Here is a 23,690-nt window from a genome sequence, read left to right on the forward strand (position 1 = left end):
CAAGTGTTGACATAAGTCTTTTCTCTTTCACAAAATGACCATTACAATATCTTGAAAAGATTTAATCCTATAAATGTACCCAGTTTCTCCTTAACTCCATGATGTACCATTGTTATTGCTTAAAATATATAACTAAGAGTTGGGGCACCTGGGTGCCTCAGTCGGTTGAGCATCTGACTCTTGATTTCAACTCAGATCATGATCTCAGGGTCGTGGGATCAAGCCCCAAGTCGGGATCCCTGCTGTCAGGAGTCTGCTTGGGATTCTCTCCCTCTCCCTACCCCTTCTGCCTCTCCCCCCTCTCTCTCTCAAATAAGTAAATAAATCTTTAAAAATAATAATATATAACAAAGAGTTGGATAAGAGCCACATTTATAAAGAGCTGTTATGTATTCTAAATATAGATATACATACATAAATATATACACATATGTATGGAAATATGTGTATATACATTCTTTTCTTAAAATACCAGAGGAGTTCTCAATTTTCAAAAACATGTACCTGTTTTGAACAACATTGAATAATTTCTCCTCACTCACCTTCCTGGGTTTAATTCCCATTTTTCTTTTCAGTGTACCTCAGAATGGTCTTCTTTTTCATCTGGAAACAGGAAGAGATTTAGACACAGAAATTAGCTCAGCATCATTAAAATCATCTGAATCATTGGGATTTTCTGAAAAGAAGAAAATAATTACTGGGAAATAAATCAGACCTCCCCCCAAGTGTCATAACACCTCTTTGAACATTTAAGCCCATTGCTCACAATTAGGAAGACAAACATGTGATTTACAGAGCACAGGAAGTCTTTTCCATGCCGTAAATACATTTTCCTAACATAGTTGCAGCAAATACCAAGTCCCTGGGATTGAAGAAAGGAGGCAGGGCCTTCCCAGAAGGTAAGGAATACGGAGAAGGTGTTGAGCCTTCGTGGAGTAAGTGGGTGTTGGGCTATTTCTTCCAACCCAGCAGAATTAGGCTGCCCAGAGGCAGAATTAGTCCATTTTTGCTAAACAGAAGTTGGAGGACAAAGAAACCTGTATAATGTAATGGGAAAGAGTGCTGGCTTCTATGGGAAAAAGATATAGGAACTTTAAGCTTTTAGATTTTTAGGGGAAAATATCATAAATATCAAGTTAGAGAAAGGAAAGGAGCAGGAAGTGAGAATGGAAGGAAGTGTGAAAGAGAAGTGAAAAGTGAAACCTTTTAGATTAATTTGTTCAGTAAGATGAAGTCTGAGTCATAATATTCTACTTGCATTGTTCTTTGTACCTCCACCAGAAATAATCATAGACCTCTAAGCCATATTGCATGATTGCAGCTTTTATGTTCTCTAATAATCACTTGTAGTTCGTTCCTGCTTTTATTCCTTATATGCATCATAAGTTTCAATGACATGTTTGAGATTTCATCCATTGCTATACAAAGTACAATGCCTCAGCTGCGATTGCAGCTACTGGTCTGAACCCCAGGGCTGTAGACCCTCAAAGAACCCACAGACCTGAGGAAGTCAGCACGTCCAGATCATCTGCTTTCAGGCAAGAATTCATCTCCCGGTATTGAACTTGGTGAACCGAATTCTCTCCTCTCAAGGAAACTGACAACAGAGGTCCTAGGTTAGGGATCAACAGATCATAATAAAACTTGCCCTCCCTACCAGGGCTTTTTCCCAGCAGTGCACACATACTCAATCTTTATCCATGCCCTTGTCTTTTTTCCATCCCTTCTAAGGCCAAACTTTTCTCTTATAATGTTACAAACCCAAAGGCAGCAGGGTGAGGCCAAACCACCCCTACTGTCATCATATGCCACCCCAGTTTCTTCCCTCAACCAGGTGGCAGTCTTCTCTAACTCGGAGCTTTTAAAAAAAAAAAATCTCTAGGAAACCTATCCATCCTCTCTTCTCCGTGCTCACTATCAAGTCCTTTTCATCTTTCATGCCAACTATTTCAAAATGCTACTCCTATAGCCCCTCACACATCCTGTCATCAAACAGAACGTTCTAAAAAACAGCTGGACTATTTCACCCCCTCCATCACATAATACTCTTTGACTAGTCATCTTCTTACCATAAAGTACATGATTCATCCTTTGTTCCCCATCCTTCTACAGTCTTATTGTAGCTTCTTTCCTTGAACTCAACTTTTACTTCCCCTCAAAATGGCAGGTGGCTTCTCTGCATTTGTATGTATTTTTCTCTTTCCCTATAATGCACTTTACCCAGTTCTTTGAACTTGATTATCAAAATGTCTCGAAGCCTCCAATTCTCTCCATGCCCTGGTTAATTACTGTCTTCTCTGCGCCACTTTTGTTCCTTATTCCCATGAACAGGTAATACTACAAGGTGCCTTATTATTTGCATATGTATCTCTTCTGCTAGACTTGAAATCCCATGACTACTCAAACACTTGACTATTGATGTCTATACCTTCAGAGCCTGGTACACTGCTTAAACAAACAGTAAAATGAGTACTAAGTATATAGTAAGAGCAAATAAATATTTGGGAAATAAAGGATTCCTCCTAAACCATATAAGCATATTCATCTGAAACTACCAATTCTATAGTGGCCTACTTAAACATACAGCTAGAGTTCAGGAATCATCAACCAACCCAAACCCCTTTCTCCTCTGAAATCTTGTTTCCTTTTTTGGAGAAACTACTTGAACCTCTTCTAGGTTTCATCCTTTTGGCTGTTGATGCTTGAGTCTAATATGTGTACACTTGCTTTTAATAGGTGTATCTATTGCCGATAATATGTATTTTATCCCAAGAATCTTCTTATCCCATTGAGACATTAGAAAGACCATAGCTTGGCTCAGACCTGTAAGCAGCTGTTGCTGTCTTCGCCTCTGAATCCACAAGAGGAGAGCAACGAGAAAGGCCAACACAATGACGCCAAGGATCCCCAACGCAACAAGGGATGAGCGACCTAAGTGCAAGAAAGCACCACGAGAAATAACGTCTTAGCTGAGAGACTGAGGTCCCTGGTACCATCCCTCTCTTAGATACAGGATGGCTGAAGTAAGCTTCCCAATCCTCAGAATGACTTCTGATCCAAAGTCTCTTAACAAAAAAGATTCTAAATAATGCAGACAATTGGACCCATGCTCATAAACCCCACGATTATACCTCCAGCATTTGATGATCTTTGGGCCATGGCAATTTCTGTAGGAGAAAAAAGAAGGAGACTCAGTCTGGGGAGTAATGCGTAGAACAAATATTTCTATTTTTTGGTGTGAGTCTTTGGTGCCTCTCAACCAAGTAACCTACTCCTTCCCACCTAAAACTAGGGTCCCCTTATCCTTTACTCCTTCTGTGCAGAGAGACATGTAAGTCATATGCTTTTCCTTGGTAAAAGCCAATGAGTAAGAACAAATATTCTCATGGTTCCTTGGATTGAAACTTCATCACTCTTTCCCCACCAGAACCCTGTGTTGAGGTGTCCAGTCTTGACACAAGGCACTTAATGCCCACTCCCTTGTTGCTGCCCGAGATTCCAAGCTTACTCCAGACTCCTGGCACTCACCTGAGCATCTCACAGCAGCATCTTCCTTGTGCCCACAGTCACTGTGTCCCCAGGGTCTAGCAGGACAATCCCACAAGGAAGACTCATTTCCTTTGCATGCCACTTCATTGAGCCAGATGGGCCCAGTCCCCTGACCGAACGCTGCCTCTTTTAGTGCCTCTAAGGCTGGGCCACAGCCCAGCTGTCGACACACCACCTGCGCATCTTCAAGGTCCCAGGAGTCGTCACACACTGTTCCCCAGGAACCTCCGTGCCAGAGCTCCACACGTCCAGAACAATTAGAGTTTCCTTCTTGAAGTCTTATCTTGTCTGAAAAATCACAGACACCTAGATCAGTTCTGAGAATATAAAAACTTCTAAGAGGTTACAGAAGAAAAGACAGATTTGAAAAATCTTTTTAAATCTTTTTTATTTTAAGGGGCATCTGGGTGGCTCAGTCTTTAAGTGTCTGCCCTCGGCTCAGGTCATGATCCCAGGATTCTGGGATCATGACCCCCATCGGGCTCCCTGCTCAGTGGGAAGCCTGCTTCTCCCTCTCCCACTCCCCCTGCTTGTGTTCCCTCTCTTGCTGTGACTCTTTCTGTCAAATAAATAAATAAATAAATAAAATCTTTTAAAAAAAATCTCTATTTTAATACTTTGCTTTTAAAAATAATATACTTTTAACAAAATTTGTCCTTTATGAAAGCCTATGTTCTTTCAGCAAACTGGGTGTATTTCATCCTGGACATAAGAACATTAGTTTGGGGGCACCTGGGTGGCTCCGTTGGTTAGGTGTCTGCTTTCAGCTCAGGTCATGATCCCAGAGTCTTGTGACCGAGCCCTGAGTTGGGCTCCTTAACCAGTAGGGAAACTGCTTCTCCCTCTTCCTCTGCCTCTCCCCGCCTAGTGCGCGCTCTCTCTCTTTTTCCTTCTTTTTCTCTCCTGCTTGCTCTCCCCCTTTCTCTCAAATAAATAAATAATTTTTTTTTTTAAGAAAAGAACATTAGTGTGACTCAGGAAATGTGAAATAAATGAAGTTAACACAGTATAATGTTAATTTTCTCAAAAAGAAAATGATTTAGGAGACTGCCAGGTATGTGAAAAACCTCTTCCAGTGTAAGAAGATGGAGAACGGCAAAATACTTCAGGATTGATCTTTTTGACTGCTTCTCTTCTTCTGTTAGTAAAGCAAGATAATATTTGAAAGAAAAGTGAGTATGTTAAGGTAGACCATTCAATAGTCAACTACTGAATTATTTATTTTCTGCTCCTCATGTGTTCTCTGAGAAAGCAATTAAATAAAAACTTTCAAGAAGACCATGGGAAGTGTAATGCTTTTTGGACAACTAATCCGTGATCCTGAATACCTATAAGCCAAATTAAATGAAACCAATTATGCCAACTGGGTAGAATAGGTAGCAGATGTTATTCATTCCTACTAAATGAGATCAGAAGATGATCGTGGAATTACAAAATGGAATTCTCATATCAGCCAGAGGCTACTCACCGGCACATGTGATCCAGGTCTCCTCTGAAGGTCTGGCCACTCTCTGTTTCCATGGAGCAGATGGGCACTGCCATAGCGTGTCTGGTCCTTTCGGACATTGGACATTGTCCACCCACATGTGCCTGGATGTTGGCTTGTCTAAAGATGCGGGAATGATGTCTCCTCTGTCCGCGCAGCCCAGCTGCCTGCATACCACCTCCACGGTGGTTGCAGACATCCCGCTCTTGCCAACGCTGCCCCAAGCTCCATTGTAAAAAACTTCCAGACGCCCTGCACAGCTGTGTCTGTTGGTTTCATCGATCAGTCTCAGAGACATGAACTCTGGGGTGAAATACAGAGTTAGTGGTTTCACATCTTCTCTGAAGATTCACAGGGCTCCCTCCCTTTAAGGTGAGAATGGCTTTAAAAATAGGTACAACATGTCAATTATTAGTAATTCTTTAGTAACTTCTAGATAATTTAGTAGAATTTGGTAAAATGTAGTATGTTTTACACTAAATATAGTATGGTTCTATAAATAGCTTATGGTGTTCTGGTATTGGGTTTTGTGCTTAGGGACCTCTTTAGAAGGCCACCAATGATTCTAACTTGATTTCTAAATCTTAATCAAGGGCTCAGAGCCTTTTATATCAATCGCATATCCTGGATTTTTCTCCCTAAATTACTGCAATTTTAGCCTCAAGAAACTTATTTCATTAATTTTTTTGCAGGTCTCTTGATAGTTAAAATTTAGTGAGATACTCAGACACTAAAACCAATGTTGTGCACATCACCTTAAAATGAAACATTTCCTTTTCTGACTCTTTGTAGTTGGCTGCGTATGTCCTCTACCAGTTCATGTCATTAAATGCAAATGATATCAAATCACTTCTGGCATATAGAATTTTTCACTTCCTTAAGTAACAAAGTCATATTTCTGTTTGTCCCAATATATCACCACTGAGTACAGTTTTCAACTTCACAATAGTTTTTAAGGCTTGCCATGTATACAGAATAAAAGCAGTGGGCTCTTATGATAACTTTTGCTCCTATGACAAGTAAGTTTCATTTGCCTATCATGGAAAATTACTTGGGAATGGTGATTACCTTTTGCCCTATGGAAGTAGTGCTGGATTTATTTCTTCTTGTCCCTTCTAATCTACATTATACAGTGATACAAGTGGTGTGCTGAATATAGTTCTATATATATTCATAAAAGTTCTTGATTTTGGTTTTGTTGTCATGTTCACGATAGGCAAGCCTAGTTCTGTATTTTTCTCTTTCTGATGTTATACTACCTTGCACTTGGGGTAGCATTAATTAATTAATCAAATCGACACTTTGGGACCCTGACTCAAGCAATAGTTCCCTCTAAACCTGCTTTTTAGGGAATTCTCTCAGTCCAGTATCCCTTACTCCCCTTGGCTCCTCCTCAGTCCTTCTTGAGTAATTGTGACCAGAGCTTCAGCACAGAACTCACCCAAGCAGATGACTCCTGCATCCTCCTTATGCCTGCAGTTGTGCCGTCCCCAGCCATGTGATCGGCATTGCCAAATGTGAGATTCTTTTCCGTTGCAGTTCATCTCATCCAGCCAGATGGGCCCTGCTCCTTCCCCAAAATGGGCAGAGCCAGTGGCATTAATGGCCATTCCACAGCCCAGCTGTCTGCACACCACGTGGGCATCACTCAGGTCCCAGCTGTCATCACAGATGGTGCCCCAGGAGCCCTTGTGGTAGACCTCTATTCTTCCAGCACAGCGACCGCCTCCGTTTACCAGGCGAAGTTGACCACTCCCTGGAAAGAGAAAATAAAATGTTAATGAAACACCTTCATAAGGATGGAGATCATTTTTATAGATTGGTCACTGATTCTCACCTATGCAAGTGACACCACTTTCTTCTGGAGTGGTAGATCTCGTTGTGTCCGGAGATGAGGAATTGCACAGGGATAGGGTCTGACTCTGATTTCCTGAAAACACCAAACTGCTCAGTCACACAAGATACAAAGAAGTTAGGGTGTGGAAGGGAGACCCGATAGAGTGTAAGACAGACGAGCTGAAAACAAAGAGCTCTAGAGAGAGGGGATAGTGGTAGGTCAACCAGGTTGGGAATGCTTTGAGAAGGGCAGGTACATGGTAAGCACCAGATAGGTAATTATGAGTTTTGTGAAAATTAAGTGTACTTTTCCTCTAAAAAGACACATGAGGTTACCGTTCTGGCACACTTCTCATGATCTCTTAAAATAGATCATGCCCTTTCTCTTTTGTTCTTTGTCCCTATAAGTATACTGGCTCTGACGGCTCACCACCATGAGAAAGGTTCATCACCGGGGGTCCGTCATCCTCTTACCTGAGCAGATTACAGAGGCCACTTGCCCAACGGAGCACAGCGACGCACCCAGAGCAGTGACAGGACAATCTCCCATGTGCCACTCAGTCCCCGTGCAGTGAAACATGTGCCTCCAGATCTGACCACTTCCTTTCCCAAAATGCGCTCCTCCTGGGGTAGAAAGGGCAACTCCACATTTGAGCTGCTGGCACAAAACATGGGCATCTTCCATGTCCCAGTGAGAGTTGCAGAGGGATCCCCAGTTTCCAAGTATCTTGAGTTCCACTCTTCCCTCACATTGGGACTTGCCATTCACCAAGCGGACTTCTGTGTATCCTGGAAGGGGAATAGGGCTTTTAAAAAGATGTCTGCAATTACCTAACCACGCCCTCCTCACAGTACAGGAACAACTGCAACATGTTCTCTGGGTCTCACTTGAGCAGACGACTCCAACATCCCTGCTGTGGCGACAAGTCACATCGGGCCGGGAGGCTACTGAGCAGAGCGAAAGGTGGGACTCCTGGCCCTCACACTGGAATTCTTCAGCCCAGATCTGTCCATTTCCTTCTCCAAAATGAGCTCCCCCTAGGATGGAGATGACTGTGCCGCACTGTAACTCTCTGCACAGCACACTGGCAGCTTCCAGAGAGAAGTCAGAGTCACAGACGGTGCCCCACCTGTCACCATGTTTCACTTCCACACGCCCAGAGCAGGGAACTTCTCCTCCAACCAGTCTGGGTTCCCTGTGGGCTGAAGAATGAGAAATGACAGTGAGAAATGACATGATTGTTCGATTTTCCTTCATGATGGAAGTGGAAAGGGGAGGCTGGGGTGTTTAATGATTTTCCATACTTGTTCACCTTGGCTTTTCTGCCTGGAATTGGCCTAGCAGATTCTAGATGTCTTCATTCCTCACTGGACCAATTCATCTGAGAGAATTTTAGAACATTGGTTCTTGGCATCAACCATTCCTAGAAACGTGATAACTCTTTCTTTTTAATATTTTGTGTACATTATTCATAACACTGGAGACCATAGATTTTATATATATATATATATATATATATATACACACACACACATATGTATATATATATCTTCTTTTTTTATTTTTTAGCCTATATTCATTTCTCTACCTGCTGCTATCTGGTGTTGGCCCCAACCTTTTTGAATGGTATTAAATATAGTGTTGCAATATACTTCCTGTTTTCAAACTGAACATGGGATTTCTTCTTCTCTTTGATATGTGTTAACTTGATACATGAGATACTCCTTTCTCCCATTTTCTCCTCCTTCCCCTCTGACAATACTTTACCAGAATCTTTCATGAATTCCCTGACCAAAATGTTGTCCTCAACTCCCTCACCTTCTCTTAACTGCCAATAAATATTTTTCATTTATATGTTTCTCTTTAAATTTATATTCATAAGCATATCTACTTGGACATTTGGCACATAAGGTGTTCAAAATTGAATGAATTATTTTACTGACCGGACCACAATATTCTTTACTCAACTAATGACATCCAGACCAAATTAGAATCACTCAAAAATCGAACCACTTCTTTATCTCACTTCTTTATCTCAGAAATGATAATGATAATGACAGTAAGAACATTAAATGAGCACCTAATTTATTTTTGGCACTTTACTAAATATTGAACAAACATTATTTCACCTAATCCTTACAATCTCCTCAGGGGAGAATTTTTTAGTATCATTCCAATTTTACAAACAGGGAAATGAAAACAGAGAGGTGTAGTAACTTGCTGTGGTCACACAGGGAGTTCCCGAAGGGCCAGGATTTGAAGGCAGACAGTATGTTCCAGAGCCTAGAATCCTGACCCTCTCAATACACAGCTCATGTGGAATATCACCAAGGTTTGGCAGTCCTCCAGTATATTTCTCCTCCTTATTTGTGGCTACTGCTTTTTCTTTTAAGATTCATTTATTTATTTTAGAGAGAGGGAGGGAGAGAAAGCACGAGCCAGGGGCGGGACAGAAGGAGGAGAGAGAGAATCTCAAGCTGACCTCCCGCTGAGCACAGCTCACATCATAGGGCTCCTTCTCGTGACCCTGAGATCATGACCTGAGCCAAGAGTTGGACCATTAACTGACTGAGCCACCCAGGTAGGTGCCCCTGTTGCTACTACTTTCATGTAATTTGTCTTTTTTTTTTTTTGTCTTCATATATCATGTAGACCCTTGTAATGGTGTCCTAAGCAATCCTGTTATCTTGTTTCTAAGCCATCTTTCTAATGAATCTATGTCATGCCCATACATGTTATTATGTTCAAGTATTTCACATGATTTCTTTGTCTTCAAGGCAATTCAACATTTCTTTACTATTTATGTAATAATTCACCCTTTCACCAAATAGTATTAAGGACCTACAATGTTTTAGGCATTTGGGTGGGCTAAAAATTCTATCACAGTTTAGTCCATCAGTAAAAATAGATACTACTACTACTAATAATAATAGTAATCAAAACCATAGCAATGAACATGTATTGATCACTTGCTGTGTGATTCCTGTGGAGCAGGAATTATAATCACCACTTTTCTTTTGAGGAAATTGAAGCAGAGAGAGCTTTGGAAGATTCTCCAATGTCACCTGTCTATTAAAATTAGAGATGATAAACACTAATTTCTTAGCATGCTTTAAAATACTTTATGCTGTCACTTTTAAAGCTCTCATGTCTATTACTTTATCAATCATACCTGACGCTCCAACCTTAAAGAGTCCTGGTCATGCCATGTTTGTGTGGCTCTACAATTACAGTGTATTTCCTAACCTATGTACCTGGGAAAAAGCTACTTCTTTCCAGGGCTGCTCAATTTCTCAATGATCATCCTCTCCCTCAAAAACACACATGTGAGCAGAAGATATACATGTTCAAATAATGATGAGTCCAGGGGTGCCTGGGCGGCTCCTTCGATAAAACGTCTGCCTGTGGCTCAGGTCATGATCTCAGGGTTCTGGGTTCGAGCCCCACATCAGGTTCTGCCTGGAAGTCTGCTTCTCCCTCTTCCCCTCCCCCCACCCTCATGCTATCATTCCCCCCCACCTCATGCTATCTCTCTTTTTCTCTCTCAAATAAAATATTTTAAAAAAAATGATGAGTCCCAAACTAAAAATATATGTTAGATATGAAACTAGTAAATGAAGGAGTCATCAGCTCTGTTTGAGGCTTTGCAGGAAAACTATAGAGAATGCTATAAATTTGAGCTGAGTTTGGAAATAAAAAGATCAGGAGTTTGCCAAGTAAGCAATTGTAGATCCACATTTAAAGGACATAGTCATAGGGGCACCCAGGTGGCTCAGTTGGTTAAGTGTCCTACTCTTGACTTTAGCTCAGGTCATGATCTCAGGGTCGTGAAATTGAGCCCTGCGTGGGGTTCTGTGCTCAGTGGGGAATCTGCTTGAGATTCTCTCTCTCTCTCTCCCTCTGCCCCTCCCCTGCTCTCTCTTTCTCCCTCTGCCCCTCCCCTGCTCTCCCTCTCTCAAATAAATAAATAAATAAATAAATAAATAAATAAAATATTAAAAAATAAAGGCTATAGTCCTGAAATATGGCATAATTGAGGAATTATGAATAATTTGGTATGGATGGGATTTAAAATGTAAAGAAAAGGCACACCAGAAATAAAGCTAGGGGCACCTGGGTGCTCAGTGGGTCAAGCCTCTGCCTTCAGCTCAGGTCATGATCGCAGGTAAAGCCCTGCATCGGGCTCTCTGCTCAGCAGGATGCCTGCTTTTCCCTCTCCTTCTGCCTGCCTCTCTGCCTACTTGTGATCTCTCTCTCTCTATCAAATAAGTAAATAAAATCTTAAAAAAGAAAAGAAATGAAGCTAAAGATATGGGGCTCAGGTTTTAAGAACACTCTTTGCCAAATACAATTCTCAAGATAAATAGGAGTTTCTTTTGACATTCTCAGAGATGATTCAAATCATTTGGAAGATATAAACTATTTCCTTTAATTAATTTTTAAAGAAAGGAAGTGCATTTGAAGGACCATCTGAAGGGCATACGTCTTTTAGAAATGCCTGCTGTCAAACAGCACTAATTCCCTTGATGTTAGTCTCAGCATGACACAGATATCCTATCAGCACGTGCAAGTTTCTGAAACGTTTCAGATCTAACTATATGCTGTATTGCCGCAGTATAAAATACCCCTGCATGTGAAGATTTCACCACTTATCCATTAAATCTGAACAAAGCAAGTTTCTACTCAAATGTAGGTCGAAGAACACATCGCTTTCTAAACACATCTCCAAGTTTAAAACAGATATGATTCCTCTACCCCACAAATAATGAAAGACTCTTGAGTTGAGTCCTTAATTTCTTCTTGTTAAACCATTATCTGGGCATGAAATTCCTCTAAGATCTCATTAGCTAGCACACATATGATCCCCTTCCACTTTGGAAGAGATATAAACCTTTAAATAAAGGGAGTTTTCTTTCTTCTTTTTTTTAAGATTTTATTTATTTATTTGGCAGATAGAGAGACAGTGAGAGAGGAAACACAAGGGGGAGTACGAGAGGGAGAAGCAGCCTTCCCGCCAAGCAGGGAGCCTGATGAGGGGCTCGATCTCAGGACCTTGGGATCATGACCTGAGCTGAAGGCAGATGCTTAAGAATTGAGCCACCCAGGCGCCCCATAAAGGCAGTTTCTTAGGCTGAGCCGAAGTCATCTTTCTTGTGAACTCTTGCTCTCTCATCTGGCTTCATCTCGAACAAAATAAAACATAGCTGGTGCCAAAACAAACCAAAAAGTGAAACCAAACCGATAATTTCTTTCATCGTGAAAACTTATTAAGCACTTGAAAAGAGATCCCTTCTATAAATATCCTCTTCTTTCATTTTTTCCTAAAGTGTTTGAACCCTGGGCAAAGGGAAATTCTTCCATGCAGAAATGACTTCGAGATTCCATTCTAGTTTTTCTTTTTTCATGAATCTGTTAGTAACACATTAATCTACACCATAAGTTGGTTTCCTCATATCGTTTACTCTGTGTACATGGTTAGACTATTCAAAATTTACTCCTTTAAGAGATTTCTTTCCAGCTAAACCTGTGACTGCATTTTAACATAGAAGCCATTCATTTTATTTTTGTACCTGGATTTAGCTCCTTTGATCAATAATTTAAACTTCTCCCTGGCATAAGTAACTGAATTTGTCTTTCTTTCTTTCTCTAGAAGTAAATAAATGAAGACATGAAGAACAAATGTGAGAAAGAATTCCTTAGAATTACTTCCTTTTGTTTAGTAAAAGATAAACTACACAATATGATTTAAAGAAACATTAACATACTATCATTTATTTCTTTCCAGACTCTGAAGAAGTGTAAAGCATTCTAGTATCAAAACTATTTCTCGGGGCACCTGGGTGGCTCAGTGGGTTAGCCTCTGCCTTTGGCTCAGGTCATGATCCCAGAGTCCTGGGACCGAGCCCTGCATCGGGCTCTCTACTCAGCAGGGAGCCTGCTTCCCTTCCTCTCTCTGCCTGCCTCTCTGCCTACTTGTGATCTCTGTCTGTCAAAGAAATAAATAAAATTTTAAAAAATAAACTATTTCTCAAACCTTAGTAAATACAATGGTGACACAGTTGGTTAAGCAACCAACCCCTGGTTTCGGCTGAGGTCGTGATCTCAGGGTCTTGGAATCAAGCCCCACATCAGGCTCTGTGTTCAGTGCTTAGTCTGCTTGGGATTCTCTCCCGCTCCCTTCTGCCCCTCCCCCACCCTTTGCTCTCTTTCTCTAAAAATTAAAAATAGATTTTAAAAAACCTGATTCTTAAGTTCAGATATTCTCTGTGGTCCATACTCAGACATCACAAATAAAATGTCCAGGAGTCAAAGTAATTTTGTAGCAAATTTTCTTAGACCAGTTTGTGACTGGTTGATTGAAACTGCACATCAGAGATAAATTTTTGCTTTATCTTTCTAGTCTTCCTGCTTTATTTAGTTCTTTGGCCCTTTTTAGCCTTAAAGCCCTGTGCTCTACAAAACTAAGAACTCTAATTATTTAAACAGATAATGGAATTTGTAGTTTGCATTTGGCAGGCACAGAGATAGTATTTCCATGATTTTTCCCCCTGGAAACCTTCTAAAGTACCAAGAAATCAAGACATAAAATTACAGGGGCGACTAGGTGGCTCCATCAATTAAGTGACCAACCCTTGGTTTTGGCTCAGGTCATGATCTCATGGGTCATGGGATTAAGCTCTGTTTCCACTTCCAGCTTTCAGCTCAGTGGGAAGTCTGCTTGGGATCCTCTCCGTATGCCCCTCCCCCTAATTGTGGGCACTCCCATACTCTCTCTCATAAATACATAAATCCTTCAAAAAAGAAACAATATTATAAATTTTATTTCTAGCAAAACAAGAAGAGTGCTAAAACCTATGTACCCACATAAGTAGAAGAGCGTCTAAAAACTACACAAATATAACAAAAGAGTTTACAAAAGAAGGCAAAGAACACGCATGATATACTTAGCAAACAAAAATATAGCTCTGTAAACAGAGGGGCCCACTTTCCGCTGCAAATTTATGATATTTGGGATTTCTATTCGATGCAGTTGAATAGAATCCTAAATAATTCAGAATGTTACCAAAACTGAAGTGCTCTAGTAATAAAACCTAAATTCTGGATGCAGTTGAACAGAATGGGTGGAAAAAATACATAATAACTCAGATATTGTAGGTTGGAAAGCTGATGCCTTGTTATCCCTATAAGATATTTGAATAAATGTCACCTTGAAAAGAAAACCATGTGCTCACTGAAGCTGAAAAATCAGAGAATGTACTTGGAGTACAAAAAGACTGGAAAAAAAAATTGGAATGCTGGCACGGCATAAATCCTCCTTGCCTCTTCCAGTACTTACAAGAGAGAGCTGAACTCAGACTTGAAGTAGCCAGACTACAAGAGAAAAATGGAAGGAAAGGGGCGTCTGGGTGGCTCAGTGGCTGACTGTCTGCCTTCGGCTCAGGTCATGATCCCAGAGTCCTGGGACTGAACAACCTCATATCGGGCTCCCTGCTTGGCGGGAAGCCTGCTTCTCCCTCTCCCACTCCCCCTGTTTGTATTCCCTCTCTCGCTGTGTCTCTCTCTGTCAAAATAAATAAAATATTTTTTTTAAATGGAAGGAAAAATATCAATTTTGTAAGGGAGACATGTTCTGCCTACAGCTACTACATAATGTAATGAGAGATCTATAATTTGGAACTTGCAGGACTGAAAAAAAAAAAAAACAACCAAAACCCTAAGTATCCTATACCCCAAACTGAGGTGGTGATAAAACTGTAGGCTTAGCAGAACATAGAATTGACACTCCACATACAAAGTGCATAGCCTACCAGCAAGACCAGCACTGTGGTCTTGTTTTTCCTCCCAAACCCTAGGTTTTAAATGACCTTAGGGGACCGGCCAATAAATTAAGAGGAAGGGGCTGATCACAGCAAAGATCAGAGTCTGTAAATATATTCCTTGACTCTGGTTAATTTCATGTGGCATTAGATGAAAGAAAATTGACTAGAAGGGCAATAAGTTTGGGGAGAATTGTTTTGCTGACTTTGAGGACAGTGGACATCGGCCAACGATAAGTCAACCTGTAAAGCAATCCAAGGGTCCCTGAACCAATGTCAGCATAAAGTGGGTTATGAGAGGTGTGCAGCCTCCAAACCACACTCAGATATGACTGTGGAGAGCATGCACTAGAAGGAACTGCCCCGAGAATAGCACTTGGGCCCGTGAAGGACATGGACAGAGGACTGCTTCTCAGAGGGCAGAACCTGGCCTATCAGACTGGTTTACCGGGGAGCTCCCTTGGTTGCCCCTCAACTTATCATCCTTGACCAACAGGATTTGATAATTACTGCAGAAAAACAACTCCAGGTACTTCTTGGTGACCATAGAACCACTCAAACAGCTTTAAACTGCTTATCTATTTGGCTTATTTTAGTAAGAAAAATAAACTTTTTCTTTATCCATTTTTATTTGGCTTTCTTTTGGATGCTGCTAAACTTCATGCTAACTAATATAAAATACAATTCATAGGAAAACATTTAGATGAAAATGATCACAGACATACAATAATGCTTACACATGCCCAAACACAGGCAAAGTTCCCCCAAAAAAGTTATGTAGAGAAATATAGTCCATAGTTAGTTGTAGCCTGATACATGATGACAATAAATATTATGGAGACATAATATGACAACATAAAGTTGCATAATATGACTAAGTTAAGGTCAAATATGTCTCTCATCTCTAAAAAGTAATCCAATCAGAGTTCTTTTTAAAATAAATCTGAATTCTAGGATGAATACAAGTGATGTGCCTAGAACAAAATGATTCAGAAAGATTGAAAATAAGAGAATAGAAAATAAATAAAGCAATTGTGATATTAATATCAGACAAGTTTGATTCAGAACAAGAATCATTAAACCATAAAAAATGGGAAAGTCTGTAATATTAAAAAGCACAATTCATAATGACCACATAAAGGTCATAGGAAGATCTATGTCTGAGATGCACAGAGCATCAATTCATCAATTACATGATACAGTCACTGGTATACTCAGTGGAAAACCTATAAGGTTTTCCTTATGAATTTATGAACTAGGAAAGAATCAACATTAATTAGGCACTGAACTCAAGAAGTTAAATCAGTCAGAAATCAGAAAGGAATTAATAGAAAGAAAAATTATAATGAATTAGAAAATGAAAATAGTATTAATCTTCAAAAATCCAAATGCTGGTTCATTAAAAAAAAGCAAAACCAAACAAATTTTATCTAATAAAAGAAATTAAAGTATAAATAAAGTCACACATAATAAAAGATAAGAGAAATGTTATTGATAGAGAAGTAATTTCAGAAAGGTCTTTAAATATTGATATGAAATTATGTTCAAGATATTGTACTAAGTGAATATAAGGTACAGAACAATTTACAAAATATGCCATCACTTGAACAACAAAATGACATGAAACTTATATATAGATTTGTTTGTTTTTACATTTATACATATAAATGTAAATACAATATATATTATATATATGTTATATGTATATAAAATAATATATATTTTTTTCTTTTGGAGATATATTGTGTAAATACAAACAAATATATATATATATATATATCCCAGCCATGGAAGTTGCCTGTGAAGAGCAGAACTAGACAGTTGGGGATATCTTTCAGAAAGAGCTTACACTTTCATTTCAAAGTGTGAACCATTAAACACACACACACACAGATGAAAACACACACACAAACACACACACACAAAGTGTGAACCATGTGACTATATTGTCTAATCAATAAATCTCTTTTAAAAAGTAAAGAGGAACGGTTGAAAAGCAGATATGTATATTCAGATTTGTACCTTAGAAGACTGTCGTTTTCCAATCAGAGGATAATTTCTATGTAACTAGAGGTAGACACCATTTACAACATCAGGTAATGCACATAGGAGCACGTGTAGATCAGGATGTATCTGAAGTAAAGCCTTCGGTTAGTGGACACAGAGCACCACATGACCACATCTCTACATGGTGAATGGTTTTGCTCTTAGGTGGCTTTCCCTAGAGTCTTTCTTTTACCATATCAGTAATCGTTACGTCAATATGTTACCTGACAGTTGTTAAAGAAGGCATCACTTTTCAACAATGTTAGCATTTGTGTAAATGTGATTAGCATAAAATATTAGAGATTTTCCTTAAACCTGGCCAACTCACAGCTCACTTTGGAACTGCTAACAGAGGTTGCAGTGAAATACACAAAAGCCTTCAGAAAAAAGAAGTTCTTACATAGAAAGATGGAGCCCAAGGGTTAGTCATGCATGTTTATCCAACATATTTTTAAAATCATTCGGAGACATTCCCATGAAACACATATTTAAGTTCTACCTTCAAAATTTTAATCCTTAATCTTTCAATACTTCCATGGATTTAAAAATGACTCAATTGTTTTGTTTCTTAATGAACAAGCATAGGGAAAAGAAGAGAGAGAGGCAAACCAAGAAACAGACTCTTAACTACGGAGAACAAACTGATGGTTACCAGAGGGAAGGTGGGGCCGATGAGATGGACAGGGGCGCTTGTGAAGAGCACTGGGTGTTCTTTGTAAGTGTCCAATCACTTATTTGTACATCAGAAACTAATATTACACTGTATGTTAACTAATATATTTTTAAGATTTTATTTATTCACTTAGAGAGAGAGAGAAAGAGAAGTGAGGGAGGGGCTGAGGGAGAGAGACAATCCCAAGCAGACTCATTTCCCCAACCAGCGCAATGCAGGGCTGACATGAACGTGAGATCATGACCTGAGCCAAAATCAAGCAGTGGTCACTCAACCAGCTAAGCCATCCAGGTGCCCCTTAACTAATTGTTATTTAAATAAAAACAAAAACGAGGCACCTGGGTGGTGCAGTGGGTTAAGCATCCAACTCTTGGTTTCAGCTCAGGTCATGACCTCAGGGTCGTGAGAATGAACTCCGCACTCAGTGGGGAGTCTGCTTGGGATTCTCTCTCTCTCTCCCACTGTCCCTCCCTCTGCTCAGTCTCTCTCTTTCTCCCAAATAAATAATTAAATCTTTTTAAGAAATTACTGAAAAGCTAAAGTGAACAAACACAAAATAAAACGTCATACCTGTGACCAAGTCACGAAATGAATTATAAATTCATCTGAAACACATGATGAAATAGACATTTTCTGGTTTCTTGACTGAGAGCTAGTCATAGGGACCAATGTTTCTCATCAGTTTCAAGGATCTTACTGGAAATTTACACTCCTGGAATTCGACTTCTTCACACGTTGACTGAAAGTCTTACCTGAGCAGGTAACTTTAGCTTCTTCATAGTGATCACAGCTAAGGCCGCCCCACTGCCAGTTCTGGCAGTCCCAAAGAGACGATTCATTTCCAACACAGCTGCTTAAAAATAGCCATGTATCTGTTGCCTTAACTTTGGAATAACTCTGATAGGACGTTTTGAGAGCAGATCCACATCCCAAATGCCTGCAAACCACATCGGCTTCTTTCAGTCCCCAGCCTCTGTCACATACTTTCCCTAGCAGCTTCTGAATTTCCACCTCCACTGTCCCGGCACAGCGGCTGCCTCCACCAACAAGTCTCAGCTCCAGATCGGATCCATCTGCAAAAGAAACAAAAACTTAGTCCATAGAGACATATGGAGGTTAGCAACCAAAGGATAGAGTTTTTGTTTGTTGGTTTTTATCTTGCTCCTTCCCAGATACGGAGGCATTGGAAATGATGACTTATCCATCTCCTGACTTTTTTTAACAGCCAGTATAGGCCATGAGTTCGGTTAGAAACAGGATTATAGTTGCAAGGGTTAATAAAAACTGTTGATGGCAGAAAAATATGAGCAAGTCAGAGATTTGTTAAAAAGACATAACATTCTGTGTCTCGGTCTTAGAATCTGAAATGTGGTCCCTAAGAGCAGCCTGAATAATTACTACAGAAACTAATTAGACCCTCCAAACTAGTCAAATAAAGAATGGGGACATCTGGGTGGCTCAGTAGGTTGAGTATCCAACTCTTGGTTTCAGCTCAGGTTGTGATCTCAGATCTGTGATCTTGGGATCCTGATCTTGGGGTTGTGGGATCAAGCCCCAGTGTGGAGTATGCTTGTGGATTCTCTCTCTCCCTCTCCCTCTGCCCATATTCTCCAAATGATGATAGATAGATAGATACATAAACTCTTTTTAAAAAGAAAGGAAAAAAAAAGAATGTGTTTAAGATTCCTTACAACAAGGAAATGATTAGTTATCTCTATCTCTCCCATCTTGCCCATTCCTACTACTAAAGAACACAGGTCTTTCCTTCTCTGTTTTTCTTTTTATTTTAACTTACCAGAACATGTCACACCAGCATCTTCATTATGATTGCAATAATGTTTTCCCCATTCATGGTGTCTACACTGCCAGAGAGCAGATTCGTGTCCGTGGCAGGAAACACTGTCAAGCCAAATGTGTCCCGTTCCCTCACTGGTGTTAACTCGACCAGTGGCGGTGATGGCAGTTGGGCATCCCAGTTGCTTACATACGACAGCGGCATCATGACTATCCCAGCCATCATCACACACTGTCCCCCATTCCCCTTGGAATTTTACTTCTAATCTTCCTGAACATTCAGTGACTCCATCTACTAGTCTCAAGCTGAGATCTGCTCCATCTGTAAGAGAGGCACAAAACAAATCATGATAAAGAAACAAAAATAAGGGAGGACTCTAAGTAGGGACAGAGAAAACATATAATAACACTGGAAATCATTAAAGGTGGAGAAATAGTAGCTTGGGCAAGAAGACAGGACTTTTCAGAATGGCTAGTATCAAAAAGATAAGAAATAACAAGTCTAGCGAGGATGCGGAAAAAGGAGAACCTTCTTGTACTGTTGGTGGGAAAGAAAACTAGAGCAGCCACCATGGAAAACAGTATGGAGGTTCCTCAAAAAATTACAAATAGAACTACCTTATGATCCAGGAATTGCACTACTGGTTATTTTCCAAAAAAATACAAAAACACTAATTTGAATGGATCTATGAACTTCTATATTTATAGCAACATTATTTATGATAGGCAAATTATGGAAGCAGCCCTTGTCCATTGATAGATAAACAGATAAAGAAGGTATGGTGTGTGTGTGTGTGTGTGTGTGTGTATAGTGGAATATTATATTATATATTATGTTATAATATATAATATACTATATATTTAATATACAATATATTATAATGGAATATTATTCAGCCATAAAAAGAATAAAATCTTGCCATTTGCAATAACATGGATGGAGCTAGACAGTATAATGCTAAGTAAAATAAGTTAGTCAGAGAAAGACAAATATCATATGATTTCATTTACATATGGAATTTAAGAAACAAAACAAATGAGCAAAGGGGAAAAAAGAGAGAGAGAGGCAAACCGAAAAGCAGACTCTTAACTATAGAGAAATGATGGTCGCCAGAGGGGAGGTGGAGGAGAGGATGGGTGAAACAGGTGAAGTACACTTATCATCATGAGCACTGAGTAATGCATAGGATTGTTGAATCACCAATTTGTACACTTAAAACTAATATAACACTGTATGTTAACTATACTGGAATTTAAATAAAACACTTAATAAAAAAGTTAAAAATATAAATACCATATAATCCCATAATTTCACTAATGGCTATTTACCCAAAGAAAATGCAAATGCTAATTTGAAAAAATACATGTACTTCTATGTTTACTGAAGCACTATTTACAATAGTCAGGATTTGGAAGTCAGCCCAAATGTCCATCTATAGATGAATGGATAAAGAAGATGTGGTGTATATATACGATAGAATATTACTCAGCCATCAAAAAGAATGAGATCTTGCCATTTGTAACAACATGGATGGACCTATAGGGTATAATGTTAAGTGAAATAGCACAAACAAAGAAAGACGAATATCATATGATTTCATTTGTATGTGGAATCTAAAAAACAAAACAAATGAATAGACTCTTAACTGTAAAGAACAAACTGGTGGTTGACAGAAGAGAGGTGGGGGGATCAAGAAGTACAAACTTCCGGTTATAAAATAAATAAGTCAGAGAGATAAAACGTAAAGCATAGGGAATACAGTCAATGACACTGTAATAACTCTGTATGGTGGCAGATGGTGACCACACTTACTGTGTGAACAGCGAGTAATTTATAGAGTCATTGAACCAATGTGCTGTACGCCTGAAACTAATATAGCATTCATGTCAATGATGCTTCAATAATAACTTTTTTAGAAGAAGGAGACAGGACTTTTCAGTACAGAGAACACGTACTATTAAAAAGAATTCCTGGGGCACCTGGGTGGCTCCATCAGTGAAGTGTCTGACTTTGGCTCAGGTCATGTCTTGGGGTCCTGGGATCAAGCCTGATGTAGGGTATTGCACTCAATGGAGAGTCTGCTTCTCCCCTCTCCCTTTGCCGCTCCCCCTACTCTCAATCTATCAAATAAATAAATGAAATCTTAAAAAAAAAAAAAAAGAAAGTAAAAATTTCCTAATGAGATCCAGGGGCTACATTTTATCTAGAGATTTGTTTGACTATCACAGAGTTTTTATTTGAATTATTTGTTTTTTCTTGCTAAATCCATATTTGCATGCATTCAGGGGGTATGTACACACTCCTGGTTGCCCAGGACTCAACACTGACTTCTGCCTCTGACTCCTTAAGTATCTGTAACTACCCAGTTTGCATTAAACGCCTGGTCCCTTTGTGACCACTTCCTTAGTCTAAAAGCAAGCAAAGAGAAAAGGGGACCTCAGCATTACCACTTTCACCTCCCCCAGTCAATATTCCTCAGAGAACAGAGCTTGATCTTGAGCAATGTCTTATAATAAATAACTTGCCCCTTCCTTCTGGCAGTTTTAGCATTTGCTGCCCCAGTACTGTTTGCTGTGAGTGCTAAGCATTGAGAAGAAATGTGCTGACTGGGGACCTGGAAAGATTTTGGTGGGGAAAGGAGAATGGAAGGTAAGTCCTGTGCTCTTTTAGATCCCCAGTCCCTATGCTTTCTTCAGCTAACAAATTCCATCTCTTCTGTAGGAATTTCATTCTTTGTAGTGCAAATAATAGATGGTCATGTTGTCCAACAACAACAAAGGCCAATGTAAGAAACAGAAAAAGAGCCAGAACCCCCATGACACTGTGTAAGTGTTTGAGTGCCCCCGTGCTTGCAGCCAAGCATACCCTCTCAATTTGCCAGTTTTCTGAGTCAGTATCCTCTTTCCTTAAAGTCAGTTAGTTAGTTAAAGTTTGAATCAAGTTTTCTTGATTGGAAAAAAAAGATATCTGGTGAATATGGAGACATTTTTACTCTATTATATTTTTCTGAATGTTCTCTGGGGTTCAGGACCTACTAGGTCAGCTTCAGACTAAGAACTTGGGTGAAAAAGGGGTGTCATCCCTGCACACACAAATTCAATGTCCCTGTCCCCTGAGCAAGCATGAAACACGGAAGTCTCTAGACACAGAGTCTGTTACTATCATAACACTAGCTTAAATGAGATTTTAACAGAAAACCAAACTATTTTTTATCATTTGATTCTGTGAATTTGAACTAATATTTTTGGGAAGGTGTGGATTAAGCTCTTTGCAGGGAGAGGATGATAAGGAGTGTGATTCATTTTTAAAACTCATCCCCAAAGTAGAATTTGCTAGTTAGGCTGTTTTTTTCCCCCTCTTTTTCTTTCTTCTCTTTTTTGGGGGGGTTGGGGTGAAGAAGGAGGACTGGGGTATTCTCCAAACACCTCCTTCTATCCTCATGACTGGCATCTCAGTTTCACTGTTCATCCTTCCTCCCTAACCTAGTTATTCTCCTTTCAGTTAAGGTAAAATCTCCACAGGTATCAGGTGGGGAACCTGAAATTAGGTCATAATAAGATGATGGAGGAAGCAGGTCTCAATCTGTTTTTAAGAGTTCAGGCTTTTCAGACTCTCATTCCCTTTCTTTTGTCCTCTCAGAAAGAACAGAACAAACCCGGACCAGTCCTTACCCATGCAAATCACTCCAACGTCCTCAGAGTGATCACAGTTATGCTTTCCCCATCCTTCGTGTTTGCAGTTCCAGAGAGCTGACTCATTTCCACTGCATATAAGATCATCAAACCAGATTGGTCCAGAACCTTCTCCAAAATTAGCTGAACCAGAGAAACTGACAGCACTTCCACATTCGAGCTGTTTACAAACCACAGACGCATGATCTATGTTGAAGTTATCATCACACACTGTTCCCCACTGTCCTTCGAACTTGACCTCTATTCTTCCAGAACACTGGTTTCCTCCATTCACCAGCCTCATCTTCAAATTGGATCCATCTAGAGCAGAGAAAAGACAAGAGTTCAGAAGTCATACTCATTCAGAAGTGACTTTAGGAAAGAAGATTGCTCCGGGTGTTTGAGATTTGATGCTGTCCTTAAAAATGGTGCCTCATTTTGGATGTTACCCATCTTTACATATTGGGAAATTTTAATTATTTAAAGACCAGCTAACAACTAGCACTTTCATCTATACCTACTCACCAAGGAAAATGTTTTACAGATTAAAATTTTCTTTCTCCTTTATTTCCTTCCATTATTAAGACAAAGTAAGCATCCTTTTATATATTCTATATTTTTATTTTATATTTTATATATTTTATATATAAAATATATATTTTATATTTTATATATATTTTATTTTATATATTATATAAAATATATTCTATTTTTTATATAGAAATTGGTCAATTTGACTTAAAGCACTTATTTTAAAAAACTAGAGAAAATAAAATTAGCTCATCCAACAAAGTAGCAAAAATGGCAAACTGAGGT

General features: G+C 39.4%; 1 protein-coding gene across 2 annotated transcripts in view; it reads right to left on the reverse strand.

The window, feature by feature from the left end:
• Nucleotides 1-544: 544 nt before the first annotated feature.
• The window catches only part of LOC111159738 (CD163 molecule), a 28,430-nt gene continuing 5,284 nt past the window's right edge, over nt 545-23,690 (reverse strand). Inside the window, exons 4-16 of one of the 2 annotated variants that reach the window (XM_022522315.1) lie at nt 22,875-23,195; nt 19,204-19,524; nt 18,161-18,481; nt 7,760-8,074; nt 7,346-7,660; nt 6,873-6,965; nt 6,477-6,791; nt 5,018-5,338; nt 3,529-3,837; nt 3,132-3,167; nt 2,824-2,931; nt 1,502-1,597; nt 545-603 (exon numbers count right to left, since the gene is read on the reverse strand). In XM_022522315.1, coding sequence (XP_022378023.1) covers nt 572-603; nt 1,502-1,597; nt 2,824-2,931; nt 3,132-3,167; nt 3,529-3,837; nt 5,018-5,338; nt 6,477-6,791; nt 6,873-6,965; nt 7,346-7,660; nt 7,760-8,074; nt 18,161-18,481; nt 19,204-19,524; nt 22,875-23,195 — 2,903 coding nt within the window. In that variant the 3' untranslated portion in view covers nt 545-571. Of the gene's footprint in view, nt 677-1,501; nt 1,598-2,823; nt 2,932-3,131; nt 3,168-3,465; nt 3,838-5,017; nt 5,339-6,476; nt 6,792-6,872; nt 6,966-7,345; nt 7,661-7,759; nt 8,075-18,160; nt 18,482-19,203; nt 19,525-22,874; nt 23,196-23,690 lie in introns of both variants that reach the window. The other variant, XM_022522314.1, reaches the window with a different exon arrangement.

Source organism: Enhydra lutris, unplaced genomic scaffold (assembly GCF_002288905.1).
Source record: "Enhydra lutris kenyoni isolate GAN:26980312 unplaced genomic scaffold, ASM228890v2 scaffoldscaffold69, whole genome shotgun sequence".
Lineage (NCBI taxonomy): Eukaryota > Metazoa > Chordata > Mammalia > Carnivora > Mustelidae > Enhydra > Enhydra lutris.